Consider the following 17,726-nt stretch of genomic DNA (forward strand, 5'->3'; position numbering starts at 1 on the left):
CTTTTTGTTTCCTTGCGCGGTGGGAAATTTACGAAACGGCACTGCAAACTGGCGTATAAGTGTACAGGCGAAAGAAACCCGAAAGGAAAGCGACGGGTCCTGCGAGCAAACCACACAAGCGCTGTGTACAAATTTGCTGCCAAACTCAGTGAAAGGATAAATAATGGTGCAAACAAAAAATACACAAACACAAAACAGCGCAAAACGGCCGCACTCAAACGCGTTGACGATTCGCGAACGGACTGACTGACTGGCTTTGCGCCGCCAATTTGGTACAAACTGGCCAACCGGTAGACATTTGCTGCGGTCGAACAGACATGAAAAGGCGTCCGGAACTGGGCGATGTGCGGGGAAGAACAACCGGCACACCGGCCGCGCTACCATTTCCATCGGAATTGAGTAATTATGTGCCGCTTAATGCTAAAATAAACATGCCGCTCGCCACCATCATGCAAACGGGTTCGCGTTTTGGTCGCCATCGCATGGGCGGCCAGTGTTGGCGGTGCGTGTTCGCTCACTCGCAACTCTTTCGCTCACTCGCAACCACGGTGAGCCGAGTGGTTGGTGAGATTAAACACACGGATGAGGTGCAAACAGTGGTTGCAAGCAGCAACAGCAACAATAGGCACAGCATAAGCATTAACAGTCCACACCATTACGATAATAAATAAATGTGTTTTGCATAAACACGGTGAAGCTGTCAAGCGTGAGCCTACCGATACCGATCGAGCTGCCCTTAAACATGGCTCTTGCAGCGGCAAACAAGCGGGCTATTTAGATTCTACCGGATCAGGAAACTATGTTGCTGTACGAACAGTTGAAAGTCTTGTTTTGTCTGAATGTTTTGTTGTGTAGTAATGTCAAAATAGCAAAAGGATACCGTCGTAAACAGTACAGTGGTAGTGAGCTTGAGCGTCACCATCTTAAAATTATGTTAATTATTTGCCACGGATGGTTTCAGAACCATTTGATGTTCAAGTACTGCTCAATTTAATTTTAAGTTCAATGTTATAACGTTCCGAAAGTTTAAATGTCTTTCAGGGGAGATATACAAGGAAAAAAAAAACTAAATGTGTGCTGAACTTTTTTGGAGATTCAGGTTTTCTAAATTTCGCATGAAAGCAATGAATGCTATGAACCTTTTTCCAAAGAAAATAATATCATCCCCATGTGAAAATGTACAATGTTTAATGTCGAAATGTCTCTCTAAACAACTTTTAGCAAATTGTTACCCAGAATTCCTCCTAGGTTTGAGAACTTAAATTTTACTGGCGTTTGGTGAGAGTTTGAATTAATTTTTTTTATCAACAAATTTTGAGACTGGGCGCGGTCCGGTGGTGGTAGCGGCCCCGATCTTCACACGATAGGACCACTGCAAAAATCCCATCCGGACCGTTTCCCCGTAGCAAGAACTGACTATATAGCTTTTCAACATTCATGTTACATTCACCATAAATGGATATTTGTATAATCCAGCTTTTGAAGTGAAAATTTTCAGTATCTCTTTTAGTGATATTTTTATCACTTTTGGATTCCAGTTAATTTTCAACGAAACTCTAACAAGAATACCCCGAAATCGGGGGTTTTACTGAGCTTTGCGTTCTTTTATTTTTACGTATTTTTCACTTGCGCCGAAATGTGCGTCAATTATCTGCGAACAAACTCGCAATTCAATTATTGATGTAGCTGTCTCTTTGAAGAAAAAAAAACGCGTGACTCTCTTTTTGTTTAACTTTTCAATGCATATATCCAATTAAAGTCAAATCAAAAGCACTCAGTTTCCATACTTAAAAAAGGAATGGTAAAAAAGGGTTTTAATATAAGTAAACTTTCATTCTATTGAAATTTTTGCTGCAATTTATAGTTGCAAAATCTGCATTAAATGATTGAACAATTTCCACCACTGTACCGATGCACACCAAACACCTAACGGGCCAATTTGTGCTACCCACCGTTTATCGCTGATCCTACACGCGGTAACCAAATTGCAGTGCTAATTGAAATTATGAAATTTAATTAAATGTTAACCATGACGAGTGACACAAAACAGACACTACCCGTCGATGGCCGTGGCCGACAGAGCTGAAAAGCGTGACAACAAACGCACCGTACACGGTTACATGTTGTTGGACGCTCTCTGCCCTGTTCGCACCGCACTTTTCCCACGTCCAAAGATCGATGGAGGCGCCTGGTATAATTTCGTGCGTAAGCCTGCGTTAGGTTTCGCCATTTCCAATAGCGTTCTAAACGAAATTTCATCCTGCAGGTGTAATCGTCTCATTGGACACGTTCAATCTGACCCATGTTTTTGCACTTTTTCACCTTCCGGCAGGCTCGATCTATAGTGGAAACAAATAAATACACGACACGCCTGCACGAGTGACATGCATTTAGCGGGATAGTGGTGTAATAGTTTGTGCCGTGCCGTGTTGTGTCGCGTACGTGTGTACAGTGTTGTAATGTAGTGTATATCCGGCCCGGTACAAATCGTCTCGAAGCGTTGGTGTTACACGAAAAGGGTGGTGGAAAAGCCACACCACTGCCCCCTGCAGGAAAAAGCCTGGGAACACAAACAGCAGCAGTACCAGCAGTGTTGACCGGCCCTGCTTTATCCGTTCATTCCCTCTGGAACCGATTGCGCTATTACCGGCCAAGTGTGCGTGTGTATGTGTGTCTGTCGGAGAACACACTGACACATCGACGGAAGCCCTTTCAGCAGCCCTTTTATCCAGCACAAGCACCGGCGGCAGGCGTAACGTACGACACACAGCCCGTAAAATGGATTATTGGAAATTAATTGTTCTAATTATATCAGCCATCTACGTGAAAGGTAAGCAACATAAAATCACATTAATTTACACACCTGCCCCAAGCGGTCGGAACGGTTAGAATCAACCCCAGATGGGGTGGAGGACGGCTCGGAGAGGGATGGAGTAACATATTTTCCCGGGAACTTCAGTAACAATGGGTCCCTGCCGCATAAATGACGGTGTCGGTTTTGAAGGCCGTGTTCTACTGGGATGGCATATGTACCAAGGGACGAACCATGGTTGTGTGAAGATAAATCGGAAGGGTCCTCCTGATAAGGGATGGCATCTATCTATCGCTTCTTGACAGTGCATTTGCGTTGCGAAGATTAAAGCTGTATTGGTGGTGGTGGTGGTGAAAGAAAACCGATGCGGAAGTATGGCCGAGCGATCTAGACTGTGCCTTTATTTAATTATACACTTCTGATTGCATTTACTGGGAATCCTACAGTTTACGCACGCTTCAAAGTGAATCATTGCTGCAGAATGTGAATGAAACTGTTCATCTTGATATTATTATATCCTTTTCTATTGCATTCATTACACAAAGCGCTATTGATATTTTAATCATCCTACCCAATCGGATGTTGCTCGAACCGGCAAACGCAATCGGAAGTAGACATATTTACCGTTTGTGTGGCAAAAATCATCCGGAAGACGCTCGAGATCCGGTACTTAATCCGTTGCTCACTGAACCCTGCGAAAAGATACCAGGGAACTCCGCCCGGAAGGATTGATACCGCAAGAAACCATCCTTCCATTTATAAGCTATACCATCAAACGATTCACCTCAGACTGAATGGGGAGAATGGAAGAATGTTTGTCCTTCCGGGAAATTGTATTTAGTACCGTAAATGAATTCATCTAATGATGTTTTGTTACAGCTCAAAGATAATAGACCTTCCCGGTACGATTTGCTGGGTGATCCATTTAATGCTTCATCAGTTTATTTAATCAAGTGTTTGCTTGTAGATATAAAGGCACATTGCTTGACAAACCTGGTAAGATTATTGGATTGCTTGGAAATTAATGTATTCTTTTGAAAATCCGGAAATTTAGCATTCAACCCATTCGTTTATGGAAAATAAAATTTAAAAAATAACTACCCGCATGTTCTGTACACATTCACCAGTGAAGCTGTACACAAAGACACCTTCCTTGTGTTAAGTACTGCAAACAGTTAGCTACCTAAGCTGATAGCAAATCACTGTCCGTTACGGGGTTCTACTTCGATGGATTATGCACATATTACCCTAGCGTCTTTCACGCTATTTAGTACATTTACGGTCATAAATATTACACTTAAATTAAGTCGACCATTTCATGTGCCGACCGGAGGCACCATTTTCTACTTGAGCAAACACTTGGAACCGTAACCACCAACGATAGTGATACGGTATCGCGTTTGGCGAGAGAATGGAACGTTGAAGGAATGTAGCGTAAGCAGCGTTTGGAAGCACATCCTTTTCTTTGATGATTATTATCGATCCTCGAGGATGATGGCGCGGGGCTTTTCCGGTGGCTGGGCACACCGGGGATTTCGGATCGCTCGAAGCCAATAGGTAATACCGTGGGAGTATAATTTTTACACCAAATTGAGTTTACCTGATGCCGAACCATGGAAACCGGATCGCCCATAACAGATCTCGGTCTGGGGATGATCAGAGATACTGCCGTGCTCGCTGCATGACTTCACCAGCAATAAACATAATCCTACGGCAAGGTTGCAATCGTCTGTACGAGTAACCCGTCTTTCGGTTTGCCGGTGCAAGACATCCTTGCGGACGAAAAGAGCACACACACTCACACAGACACCACACAAAAAAGAAGAGTACCATCCTATCCATCCTTTTCGGTGCCACACATGACAGTAGCGAGGAAAAGCATATGAACGATACCCACCATTCTACCGGTTCGCCCTCGGTAATTATTCGCCTCAAATACCATTTTTATGGGTCACCAGATAACTGCTCGAGGGCTTCCTCGAGAGGATTTACTGTCGCCCGTCCAGCCATCTGGGGTAATGGATTAGATACGGTGTCCTGGCAGCCATACCGAATGACGGCCCACTCGAAAGGGCCGTCTGAACGTCCCGGGGCGATCGTTTCCGTGCGACAACGCTAAGAGGATAGAGCTCCATATGCCATCAAACGGTCATCGGGGGATGGTCAGCTAGTGTGTGGCTTCTTTAATAAATACATTCAACCCGCAAAACCCGCTCTACGGAAAGAGAAGTGTCTCTGGGGGGGGAGGGGGATGAGAAAACATTCCGCCAGCTTACCGCTTACCACCTAGTGGGGTGTACTTTGGCTGTAATAGCTCGAAATAAGCAAAACGAAACTTCGGACGGACGCCCTCGAGGTGATGAGATGATCTTTTGCAGCTTGTGAAAAGAGTCATTAAACAAGATTTTTTGTGTGTACGTGTACTTGCACAAGTCTCAATGATGTGACACGTAATTCGAAGTAATGTGTTACGTTTAGCATATTTAAATGTCACAATATTTAAATGTCACAATGTCACAATGGAGATACTAATGGAAGTGACAAAGAGCTAAGTGCCAGAGAACCATTCCAAATTAGCAAGAACGACAAAAGGTTATGTTTGGCACGTTCTATAAGCGATAACATGCTGTTCTTATAATTTAATAACATAATTTTAATCACACAATTGGAGCACCCTGTGTGAACACATAGCGCCATTGACTCTTATCGGCACCTTCCGTACGCAGCCGGAAATCACTTTCGGCTAAGGCTCTTATAACCGACCGAGTGTAGCCGCAAACCATTCAACAAGCAGCCGTACATGCCGGTATTACGACCAGTAATGAAGCTCGGTTTAAAGTTTTATCGTCCATTTTGGTGGTCTCTGCTGGGATGGATTTGTGGGACGTACTGCCGGAGCATATGGGCAATAAAAACAGATCCTTTTCATTCCGACGGTCGGAGCATCTTTTTTTTCTCTCTTTGTAGGCAGCTTAACAGCTTGCCAACAGCTTCCTGCTTCTTGCCGGCAGCATTTGTTAAGCTGCTCGACCGTCTGCTAAGGTTAATCGCAAACAATTGAAATTTTGATGTCACCTCAACATCCTAAACCGTCAAGCCGGTGGTCATGTTGGATGGACACTTTGCAAACCGTCCGGTTTTTGCAAAATACGAAGTGTTCGGTGGGTGTGTGCACTGCCGAGAGGATGGCCGATGCTGATGCGAAATATACTATTTATTATCTGCTTGCGGTAAGCGTATCAACCCGAAGGTAGCAACCGTACCCAGAGAACAAGCGATGGTGTAAGGCTTCTTATGCGGTGCGCAAGCTGCAAAGAGCTGCTTTTATTTGGTCAGCCCATGTCTACTTATCTCCACCAAGCGGCCACCAGCCGGGACTGGTTTCCGCTTCATGTAAAGTTGCTGGCCTCGTTTGATGTGAGACGTCGACACACGTTCGAAGTGCCTGCTGGGCAGTAGAACAACCTTGTCCGAAGGTTGACCGAGATTTATGGGCAACGGTACCGTACCGGTATCAGGTACCAATGAACATAAGTGTCACTTTGCATCTGACGTTTGATATCTATTTTTGTTAGACGAAACCGTTGAAAAGAAGTGAAGTATTCGACATCTGAACACCAAAATCTGACATGAGTTTGAATTTTCGGAGCACAATTACACAAACTTACATGAAAATGCACATATCTTTACATCTACAAGACTCTATGTAAGGTATTTTGCTTAGAGCACAAGTAGCTGATAATCGGCTGCACATCGCAGGTATAATGTCTAATGGAATCCATCATGTCTAACCCCGCATCCGTTAAAATTCTCTTTGTCTGTAAACTTCAAGCAAGGTTGTGCGATTTGATCTCATTCCCACAAATCATAGCAGTTGTTTATCTTTAGACTTTGAAAGTGTCCTAACAAATCTTGCTCATCGGGCTCAGTGCGAAGGAACTGGGCCGTAAGTGAATGGACGACATACAAGAGGACCACCATGCGATAACTTTACTCGCAAATCGTCCTGCAGCACTCTTGACACCTTTTGAAGTGGCTGATGCAGAGACAACGGCTCGTCAGACAAGATTTTCTGTATCGTGTAGGTTCATATCTGGCAATGGAATGAAGTTTACACACAAACACACATACGAGACCTTCCTTTTCGGCAAAAAGCTATTCAACAACATTGCATCACTGCGAACGTACGAGAACGGAAAGAAGGCAAAGAACTGCTCGGTATGAATAAAAAAATGGTTCGGCAAGTGACATCAGTTCGAACCTTTTTTCGTCCCTTTTGCTGAAGTGGGTGTATGGAGGCTACAACGCACAAAAAGTGGTGCACATGATGGTGTATTGTTGGGATGCAATCCTTATCAACGTTGTTTGTTGTCGACGGTGATCATCACTGGCGCCATGTTTATCGTCCGCATTAGAACGTTTACATGCTGTTGGAACTTATCGTAAACATACGCTCGTTTCACAATTCCCTAACTCTGAATCAGGTTTTAGGCTAGATCGATATTTGCTATACAGTTTAGGGTCAAAGTAAGACATTATGATTTAACAAAAGTAAGATGCTCTTTACAAAACTTCAACACACTTGATTGTTTTATAAAAACCAATTTAATTTATGACTTTTTAAAAAAAAACTTACTCAAATAATGATTCTCTTTTCACAAACGTTGTTGTAACAACTGGATAATTAACTCATTAATGAACAAACGACCAACTACAGCATTAAGCTGTACATCTCATACGTCGCCGGAAACATTTTTTACCCCCCGTTCCAGGAACAGTTCCAAATAGACTGACTCTCATGAAAGGAAATCAGACACAACACAGTACATCAATTTACAGGATTAGCATAATTCTGCTGAGAGAAAACTTTCCCAGTACGTGATTGTAAATAACAGCGATGAGTTGGGCGATGAGGATCGTGTCTGAGTTGGGATTTTTTTTCCACCACCACTCGCATTTTACACCCTAGCTCATCCACCTGAACCCTACCGCTGGTAATCACTGCAAGGGGTCCGTGTGCTTGTACGCACAGTTCGTTTTACGATGATGATGATGTCACATTCAGATTGCGAATGTTTCGGAGCAGCACTCCGCCAGTTGCACCTTAAGGTGACAGTCGGTGGCAATCGGAGACCGGAGGACCGGAGAAATTTGGAGAATATAAAGAAACACTAGTCAACTTATTCTGCTCGGTGCCGGTGCCGGAATCCATTTCCTTCGGGACACTTTGCCCCTTGGTGCCGACCCTTTTTCGGGGCATACACCACAACCGAACCGCCAGCTCCGTTCCAGAGCGACAAACTGACACAATTCGGGACAAGTTTTGTCTTTCATATGAGCCACTGAGGCGGTGGCTTGGGGAGGTTCGTGAGAGGGCAATCATGGACCTGAATTAGCTCGTTTGCATAACTTAGTGCATCGGTGTGTATCGGTACACTATTGCGTAGACATGGCCAGTAAAAGTAAGAAAACCCCGCTTGTGCCCAAAATGTCTGCCCAACTGTCTGCACGCAAATGAGCAAGAACAAGCACAGAACTAAACGAAACCGGATAACGCCAATCCTCTGTCTCTGATGTGGTGGTGAGCCGAAAAATGAAAACTTTAAATCGTCACCCGGCAGATAACTGCGGCAAGTTTTCTAATTATCATACACCGAGCGGAATTCAACTTTACCCGTTCGTGCGGTTTCGCTCTCCTCCGCCACCGTGCAATTGCACCAGCCGCAGCAGCAGTATTCCGCTCACAGTCTGACCTAGTTCTGCGGTATGGCACGGTAACGGCCTCTAGCCGTACTATTGCACGAAATCAACTTAAATGTATCGGATTTAAAGGAGTTTTCCATTTTTCATGCCAACTTACCGGAGCGTGCTGCCAAAGTTAAGTGTATCTGACGGTGCCGATACGAGCGGGCTGCTTTTAACGCTATATCCCCTGCATATGTAGCTGAGCAACGCAATACATTTTTCTTTCCAACTTTTCCCGTTGGATAAAAGCTGAAAGAATCACACACATACGTGGATACGGTGGTACGTGTTTTCCTGCATTGCTAGACTACAGGAATCCCCGACCCCGGACGAGCGCTGTGCCAGGATTCTGAGGAGGTGATAACTCTCCCGCATATCCAACCCCGGAGTCTTGGGGATCTGCATGAAGATAGTTGCCTTTCGGAGTTTCGGGGGAAAAGGGGTGGAGTGTGCCCAACATTCCAACGCAACGACTGGCCCATTCCAGCTGAACAGAAGCAGAAGTTTACGCATCTCCCAAGTGTGAACACGACCAAAGTTCCGGTGGGGGCAAGTTCAACCCGCTAAGCCCCCCTTCGCCGGTATCGTACATGAGCTACGTGCTCAACTTCTTTTCGACAGCTTAATGCCACACACGTGATGGGAAGCAAGAAATCAACTTTCGAACATGGAGCAGCACGAGCATTCGGAAGATGGCGGCCTCTGACCGTAATCTTCGTTTCTGGCGAAAAAATTGGATGTGAAGAAAAAAAAAACACACAGAACGACAAAAGTATCCCCAAGACACCGACTGGTTGGATAAAGTTAGAGATAATGTTCATTTTGATTTGCCGTGGTAGCACGTCGACGTGAAGGGCGAATAAGTTTGGACAGTTAGGGGCTGACAGGAGCTTACGCGAGTGAAGACGCGCGAAGTTGTTGGGTTTGAAAAGAGTTCGTTTACTTCATGATGCTTTTCTTTTCGTCTCTCTGCTGGTGTTGTTCGGTTGTACAAATAAACGAACATGTTCTCACCTTGCCGCGTGAAGCACATCGTGTGCCATCCGTCAAAAGAACATGCAGCGTATTTGTCCTTTTTTGTTTCTTGCTGCAAATACCCAATCTTTTTGACTAGGTAATCCTTCCGAGCGAGAAGTTTTGGGATGGTTTGAATTATGGGAATTCAATTTACCGCATTAGATTCCAGCGGGAAAGTTTGGTGAATAGGCAGAACTATTTGCGCAACGCATTATAATTTCATGGGAATTTGGTCACTCATTTCCAACATCACTCTTTACCGGAATTGTTCGCCTTTTTTCCGAGAAGTAACAAAAACAAAACAGACAATCACACGAATAATTGAGCTCGGTGAGCCTAAAACTACCCCGAAACGGAAATGATGGTCTCGAACCCGGCAACGAATGACTTTTGAAAGGGAATTTCGGAATAGGAATTTCGTGTACAGGACGAAAGCTTGATCGCGACTTCTGCTGACAAAATGCCATCAGCATGTAGTTTATTGGCACGAAATGGTGGCGCTATGCTGGTACGTTCCTGCTAAATTGTGTACTAGCCAACTTCTCGATGCCAGCTCACCAATCCACCCTGGGAGGGGTTGTGCTAGTCACGGAGCAGTCATAGCGTAGAATGGAACCGTATGGAACGGTATGAACCCTGCAACAAATTTTGCACCAACCAGGGGACCCTCATTTGCATAAACAACGGGCCCTTGGCACGATAATCGACACGGGACCAGCACGTCACTACCGGTGCCCTGCGAGGGGTGTCCTTTCGCGATCGAATCCAAAACCATCACCGGAACCAGCGCATGCCGGAAAGTGCATGTGCAATATGCTACCAGGGGCGAAAAACGTGGGAATCGGTCGGAACGGTTCCTGCGGTACACAATTTCCTGTCCTGAAAGCTGCTACTGCCACCCTAATACTTAAGGTTACCCTTGCATGACTAAGCCTCGTCTTTGCCTGTGTGAGAACCGGATCGTCTCGGAATGGGAGTTCGCTAAGTGGAGCTAGTTCCGGTGCAGTTTAGGCACCCCGGCTCTCTGTCCCTTTCCTCCGGTTACCCTCACCCTGGAACGATGCCAAACCTGACCGGTTGACGGAGAGTAATTTACGTCCAGCCCCCGAAAAACTTTACCCACGCCAGCAGTTAGCGCGGTAGCGCGTTAGATGGCGACAGTCGCCCTCCCCACAACCGGTTCAATCGTTCAGCGGTGAAAAGCGTTGGACGAAAAAGGGAAGGAAAAGTTCAACAAGAACCTAGCTACCTCAAAGCGTTCCTCTATGCGCTTTTGCTATCGTTGCATTTGTTTTAATTTTTTTGCCTGCACCACGGAACCCTCGGTTTGTCGGCACACTTCGGGTGGATGGGTGCGCGTGTGCCTAAACCATTGGAAAATGTAGCCGGAAATTCACTCATCAGCGTCCGCTGGGTGGGCTGGTAGGTGGCTTTTGTGTTCGAAGGGAAAGAAATGCCGCTGGAGCTGGCTGATCGTTAGTTCATTACGTTGATTAATAGTAAAGCAGGCATGGTGGAACGGTGTTGGAAGGTTACAGTGCCGCGTTTTTTTACACGTGCTGGTACAGTGTGGGATGTAAAAGTTTTGGAAAGAAGTGTTGAGAGTGGAATTGGTAACAATTTTAATATTATTGCTGATTAGTACTTTAACTTGGTTTAAAATTAATGATAATAACATTAATTAATTGTAAAACAGCAGGACAATTAAACACGCGTTAAGAAGAGATTTAAACTCACGAGCTCGAGCTCCAATGTCAATTAATCGAGACTCTTGAGGAGTTTTGTTGTGGAACAGCAAGTGAAAAATGAAAATGTATTAGATCTTATTCATATACAACTTCTAAAACACAAAAATATTTATTTCAAACAATATTCATCAACTGGGTTTTGATGTTGTTATAATTACTTACAAAAACGATATCTTCACATTGACTACACTAATAGGACCATCATTATTTCCACCACTGTATGATTAACTATCTGCTTTGCATATCCTGACAGTAAGCTTCTATTGCAGTAAGCCGCCCGCCAATCAAACTGTGCACTTCGTCTCATGTTGTCCGACACTCTCCGCAAGAAGTGCACGAAACATGCGCTAAGTGTGGCTATTTCGGTTCCCGGCACTGTTTGCACTGCAGAGCTACTTGCCGAACCTCCCGTAACGGTCGTCAATGTTTCATCGAGTGAACGGTTTCGTAAACGCCGGAAGTGGCTCTTATGTTCTACTCCCTTGCGGAACAAGATCAGGCAAACACTAGTTAGCGCTTGTTGTGCGAAGTTAATTAGAATATTGAATTCAATAAGCACTCACCCGATGCAACTCCGGATGGGGGGAGTGATGTTCCTTGGCAGCGTAGCGGACCCGGGTAAGGAAATCGTTAAAACAAATAACAGGTTTCGGAAACGACGACAGGCGTATCCTGGCTGGGATTGGGTACCGGATGTTTGGATGCAGGCGCTTGTAACATACCGCGCATTGGCGGCACGATGGGCATGGCGCGTTGACGGTAACCAATTACTCATCGGGGCTGGTAAGTGGTGGTGTGCTTGCCACGTGGTTTGATGGACGAGGGAAAAATTATGTTGTAATAATCGATCAACCTTACCGCTAATCGAACACCCAAGGGTTAAGTTTGATGCAACTTCAACATTTAATTATCCACCAGTAAATACTTAGGAGAAAAGTAAATCGGCCATTCTTAAAGGGATAGATCTAACATAATAGATTTATGTCACGAGTTTTGTGAAAATATTTCATTCAAATATGCATACAATTTGTAAGCAACAACACAACGACATTGTTTGCTCGAGGCGAACGTCATCGCAAAAATTGTTTTGGCTGTTTTTCTTACTCCACCTTGCTTTGGAAACATTGAGTGTTGGCTCTGCCTTTCATCATAAATCTCGTTGAGTGTAATAAAACAATAACAACCGTTGCCAACAAAAAAAACCAGCTAACAAGAATAATGCATTTACGACACATACCTTCCATCAAAACTTCAATATTCTTAGCGCACATAATTGAGCCATTTGTTGCTACGTGTCTTGCCAAATCCGTCTCTTAATAGGTGGGATTGGGAGGAAAAATTTCTTCTATCCATCAACGAAAAGCCACACCGCACACAAAGCGAATGTGGAATGTATTTCTTTGCCTTACCCATTAATCCATAACCCCATAAGCCTCCGCGTCGCTTCAGTCGTTCTGACGTTGGGCGAATAAAAAAAAACAACAACAAGCACCGAACGAAGTGGTAAACGCTGCACACAAAAATGAACCAAGTACGGGGAATACACGATCACCCAACCGTGGCCGTGCGAATAGGGCAAATGATTTAATAATGTATTTATTCATAAAATCATTCACAGCTTCCTCGAACGTCATCGAATGATGACGAAAACAAACCCAACAAAAACACACTGCAAAAAAACAGGGAAAATGCCTATACAGAAACGGCGTCACGGTTCGGTTGGCGCACCGTAACGAGTAAGGGGCAAATATAGGCGAATAAAAGCAAAAGGCAAGAAAAAGCCTCACGAAGAACGTCAGCTTCTTCCGCCTTTCGCTGGAATCGACACGGTAGCCGGGAGTGTGTCTGTCTTCCATCTCTGAGACACGCTAAGATTCCCTGCACACACACATTCTCATTCTGCATTGGGGGTCCTTGAGAGTGAAGCGAATAAAAATGATCCGGCTTCTAAGGAAAGTTCTCCGTTCCCGGAATTGTTCGCTTTCGAGAGTTTTGCTTATGCTTTCCGACCTTCCTCCAACAATTTCCGACCTGCCGTCCTGCGCGGATTATCTAGACGAGTCCACCGTCCCGTATTGACACCCGCCAGCAACTACGTTGGTTTCCGGTTTTCGCTTTTTCCACTTCCTGTGATCGTTTGCCAGCACGGTCCGAGGCTGCCTATGGGAAGGGGCCCGTTTTTCTTTGCCGAACGCAACACCAAACCACCGACGTTGGTGGCTGAACAGGCCAAGTCAAAGGACACAGCGATGAAGATAATGCCTTCAATCATGTGCTTGCTTATTTCCTGCCTTCCATTTTTTTTTGTTTCTGCCCAAGCGACAAGCGAAGCGGGCCTCGAAGTGATTCATTCTGCAGATCAACCCCACATTGGGACATTTTATCATACTTTTTTTTTGTGCGGCACGGCCGACACGACAAGCAAGCGCGACAAGGCTTTTGTTCTCTTGCAGACAGTGGCAAACATGTCCTGAGGAAACAGCCACGGTGAGATATAACTGGAGCATCGAGTCAAAAGAAGAAAAATGCGAAGTGCTGATAAAGGAAGCAGGCGCGCAAAAATGCTTACCTTGCAATTACCGGAACCCGGTTCGGCTGATGTCGATCACTTATAAGCGCCGCGGGACGTTACGGTGAGAAATTTCATTCCAAAGTTTTTTTTTGTTTCTGTTTGCATCCAGCAGGTTGACCTTTCTTGCGGGAACTTTGTCGGGGATCATTGGGTTACCTTATCCGGCCCTGTTGCAGCAGAGTAATATGCAAGTGGTATATATACAATGTACTTGAACAAATGAATGATCCTCAAACATGCATTGGGATATATTTTTAATTTAAAATATCGAACAAAAAAGTTGATTAAGGTAACGTTCTTCGGCCACCATCTTACAAGGAATCAACAAAAAAAATAAAACATTCTACTAGATATACATATCTGATTAGATATACACAACAAACTGATTTTTCTGGTTTAATAACACAATTTTGATAGGCGAACTTGCCAACTCATAATCATCAACGCAGAGGTAAGCTCACCAAAAATTGTCATCACCTTGTGGGCAAGGATTTTTGGTTTCTGTTAGACCATATTTTGGCATTTATTTACCAATTTATTTTTCATTCCTAATACGTCTAAATAACTAACAGTATATGGGATTTTTGACCAGAATTCAAACCAAATTTGAATTGTATGCTAAATGGCATTTATTACCTATTAATTATTCTAGCGCCATCTGTTAGAAAACAGCGGACGGTTGTGATAACGATAATGATCATGAGTTTTGTATTTGATAATAGCTAAACTGTACACTGTACAGTCAAATTATAGTGATTAGCATTACATCAACGGGGAAAAAACTTTGAACGAGCTCTTTGGTCAACTTGTCTCCAGATATCGTAAAGAAGTTAAACATCTTGCAAGTGTACTTTACCGACGCAATATATGTTGTGTAGATACAATCTTCATTAAACTAATACAAGGCATAAAATAAAGTGAGTAAATAATAAAATAAAGTAAATGAGTTGAATAGCTTACGATTGAAAAGTTGTCAAAACTAACTGTAAAATTCCCCAAAAGCCTTCATTCATCTTAAATCTACATCCCACAAAGCAAAGCGCGATCTTATACGATGACGCATTACGCCGCCTCGTGTTAGCCGTTGTAAAGCCCCAAAGAAAGGTGCTAATGGAACACGCCTAACCGCCTAACGCAGCGTCAATCCCAATCCAACTGTGCGCGTCAGTTCATTTCTAGGCCACGGTGGCTCGTAAAATCGCTTACCATAGAGCGCGAGCGCAATTTACACATCGTCAAGCGCATCGCTGAATATCTTTCCTAAACTTAACACCCCTCCTTTCGGGTGGGCCGCCCAACCCAACGAGAAACCCGAACTTAACGAAAATTTATGCGCGTGGGTGCGGTACACGCTGTTTCACGCAAGTTTCCAAAACTTAAAACAGCACAAAACAAAGGGCATCCACAGCTGCCGCTCAACGTGAAGAGTGTGAAAGGTACAAATTATAGTGACACGAGAAAAAAACCACTGTTGGTTGGACAGAGATTAGAGATGGAGACTGTCGGAAAGGGCGGATGATGCGATGGTGGGTGACGGGCTGTGATCATAAAAATTCAATTAGCCGTCTCATTTGAATAAGCAATCTGTCTTGGTAAGCACAGAACCACCATTCAATCACGCTCATTCATTCATTCATTCGTTCGCTCGGTGATTTGCTGGTCGCTGGTTGTAAGTTTAGTCGCCGTGGGACATTGCTGGGCCCAACGTGTTTTAGCACATTGGCCGCTTTTATGCGTTCCAGTGCGTTTCATACGCAAACACGTCCGCTAGTCTAGGCGTAACGGTTTGCTTTCGTTAGCTCAGTCACAAACTCTCGGTCGGTGAATGCAAAGCAGGCGGCTTCAAACAATTGTTTTTTTCCCTTTCGATGCGCATCGAATACTAACGCGGTGTTTGTTTCAGGATCATGAATTGTTCCGAATGAAACTATCGATCCATAGCTGGATCGCATCAAACAGAAGATGATACTTTAAGCTATATTTATACATTTTTTTATTGGAAGAAAAGTTTTCGAACAAAATGGATGGTTTATCAAAATTGTACAGTTCTTTGTTCAATTTTGAATTATTTGTAAGTTTGTTGACAAAAAAAACGTATCTGACTAAAGAACGGACACATTCCAATCCCAGAACTACCATATCGTTATTCTTCCGTAGAAGAAAGAACATAACAAAATTCAATGACTAACACGCAGTAGAAAGTCGCAAACTCTACACCCAACTACGTTAAGCGAATACGCAAACAACTCTCAGTTTTTTTTTGTATTATTTTCAATAAACGGAACGGAAGTTGACATTCAGTTCGAAGAAGAAACTACAATGCCCAACGACCAACAGAAAGATTCGTACGAAGTAGAACGAGAATGTACGTACCAGCGCACTCACTGACAATGGGGAACGATCGAAAAAAATGAATATTTAATTACGTGCCGCTGCGTCTGGAAGCCGTACCGAGGCGTGCAACGAATGGGAATGGCAAGATTAGCCGGATCGGTCTGCACGGTCTAGCGTACCATGCATTCCACAACCCTCCGATAACCAAACTTCATCCAAACATGCGGCAAAGTTTGATTCATTCAAATATTTTCCATTCGATGTTCGGTTGCTATGCAACGGGAACGAATCATCGTAGTGTTCGCGATTCTTAACGAATCTGAGTCTTCCGTGCCAGCCGCGCACAGTAAAGGGCCAAAGCGGGGATTATTATTTGAAAATCGTTAAGCCACACTTCAAAGTGTACTGTGGGAGTGGGCACCAAACGAAGACAGCTTTCAATTTGTAGCTGCAAGCGGAAGTATTGTGGAATGGTACATTATGGGTGAGTTTTCTTTTATTATCTCCGCCATAATGAAAAGCTGATCAAAAGCATTTTAAAAGCGTCACAGATGCAACCAAGCCCAAGACAACAAAAATAGGGGGAAAAAATGGCTACCAATTGATTGGAATTTGATTTGGGTTGGATGTTTTTTCTACTTTTCGTTTCTTAAATATTTGTTCCAGTTAGTTTCCTTTGTCAAAGTGCACGTTGAGCAACCTGCATGGGCAAGAAGGCCATAAGGAGCGCAAAGTATGGTATGCACCCGTACCAAAGTGGCTATTGTTCGAGGCAAAATGTTATTTCCCATTGTTTGTTTGCCGATGATTGGCGATGCGCAACGCCGAAAGAATGTACAGCGTAAGGGATGGGATTTGATATTTTTCGTTTATTTAAGCAAGTCTCTGCAAGATACTGAGAGCCCAGATCGAATTTGTATCACTGTTTTCGACATTAAAGTATTGTTTGGCCTTGTGAAATGAAAATCTGATATGGAATGAATTGTATGTTGGTGCATAACTAAGCATAAAAGAACCATGTTTTGATTTAAACTCCAGTTACATCTATCTTGAAGAGATATCGAATATTTGTCGTACTTTTTAGGAGCTTAGCATTTTAGAAATATTAGGAATTTCACGAATAATATTGTTCAGGTATTGAGTGCATATTTCAGGAATGCAACATTACCATCTAAAGCGTAATACATTGCATATTCCCAATGCAATAACGTGTATGCTCAAGGTATTTTTCTCAGAACAACGTTGAGCATCTCGATACCAAGAATTTCTTCGAAACATGTTAGCTGATTGAATTTCAGTGAAATTTTCAACATCGATTATTCACACAGTTTACTAATACTTCACAAGTCTTTTATTTCAAAATTGATTTGCTCAAAATTGAATTGCTTGATCAGAATTGACGGGGTTCTGTGAAGTGGGTCGAATGTCTGTACAAGCTTTAATTATTGTATTAATAAAATATCACGAATGTATAAACTTACTGCCAAACAAATACTTG

At 43.7% G+C, this 17,726-nt stretch overlaps 1 protein-coding gene across 1 annotated transcript in view; it reads left to right on the forward strand.

The window, feature by feature from the left end:
• The first annotated feature begins 2,778 nt into the window (after positions 1–2,778).
• LOC128299244 (uncharacterized) overlaps positions 2,779–17,726 on the forward strand; it is a 95,380-nt gene continuing 80,432 nt past the window's right edge. Inside the window, exon 1 of the mRNA XM_053035148.1 lies at positions 2,779–2,830. Coding sequence (XP_052891108.1) covers positions 2,779–2,830 — 52 coding nt within the window. The remainder of the gene's footprint in view (positions 2,831–17,726) is intronic.

Source organism: Anopheles moucheti, chromosome 2, assembly GCF_943734755.1.
Source record: "Anopheles moucheti chromosome 2, idAnoMoucSN_F20_07, whole genome shotgun sequence".
NCBI classification, from domain to species: domain Eukaryota; kingdom Metazoa; phylum Arthropoda; class Insecta; order Diptera; family Culicidae; genus Anopheles; species Anopheles moucheti.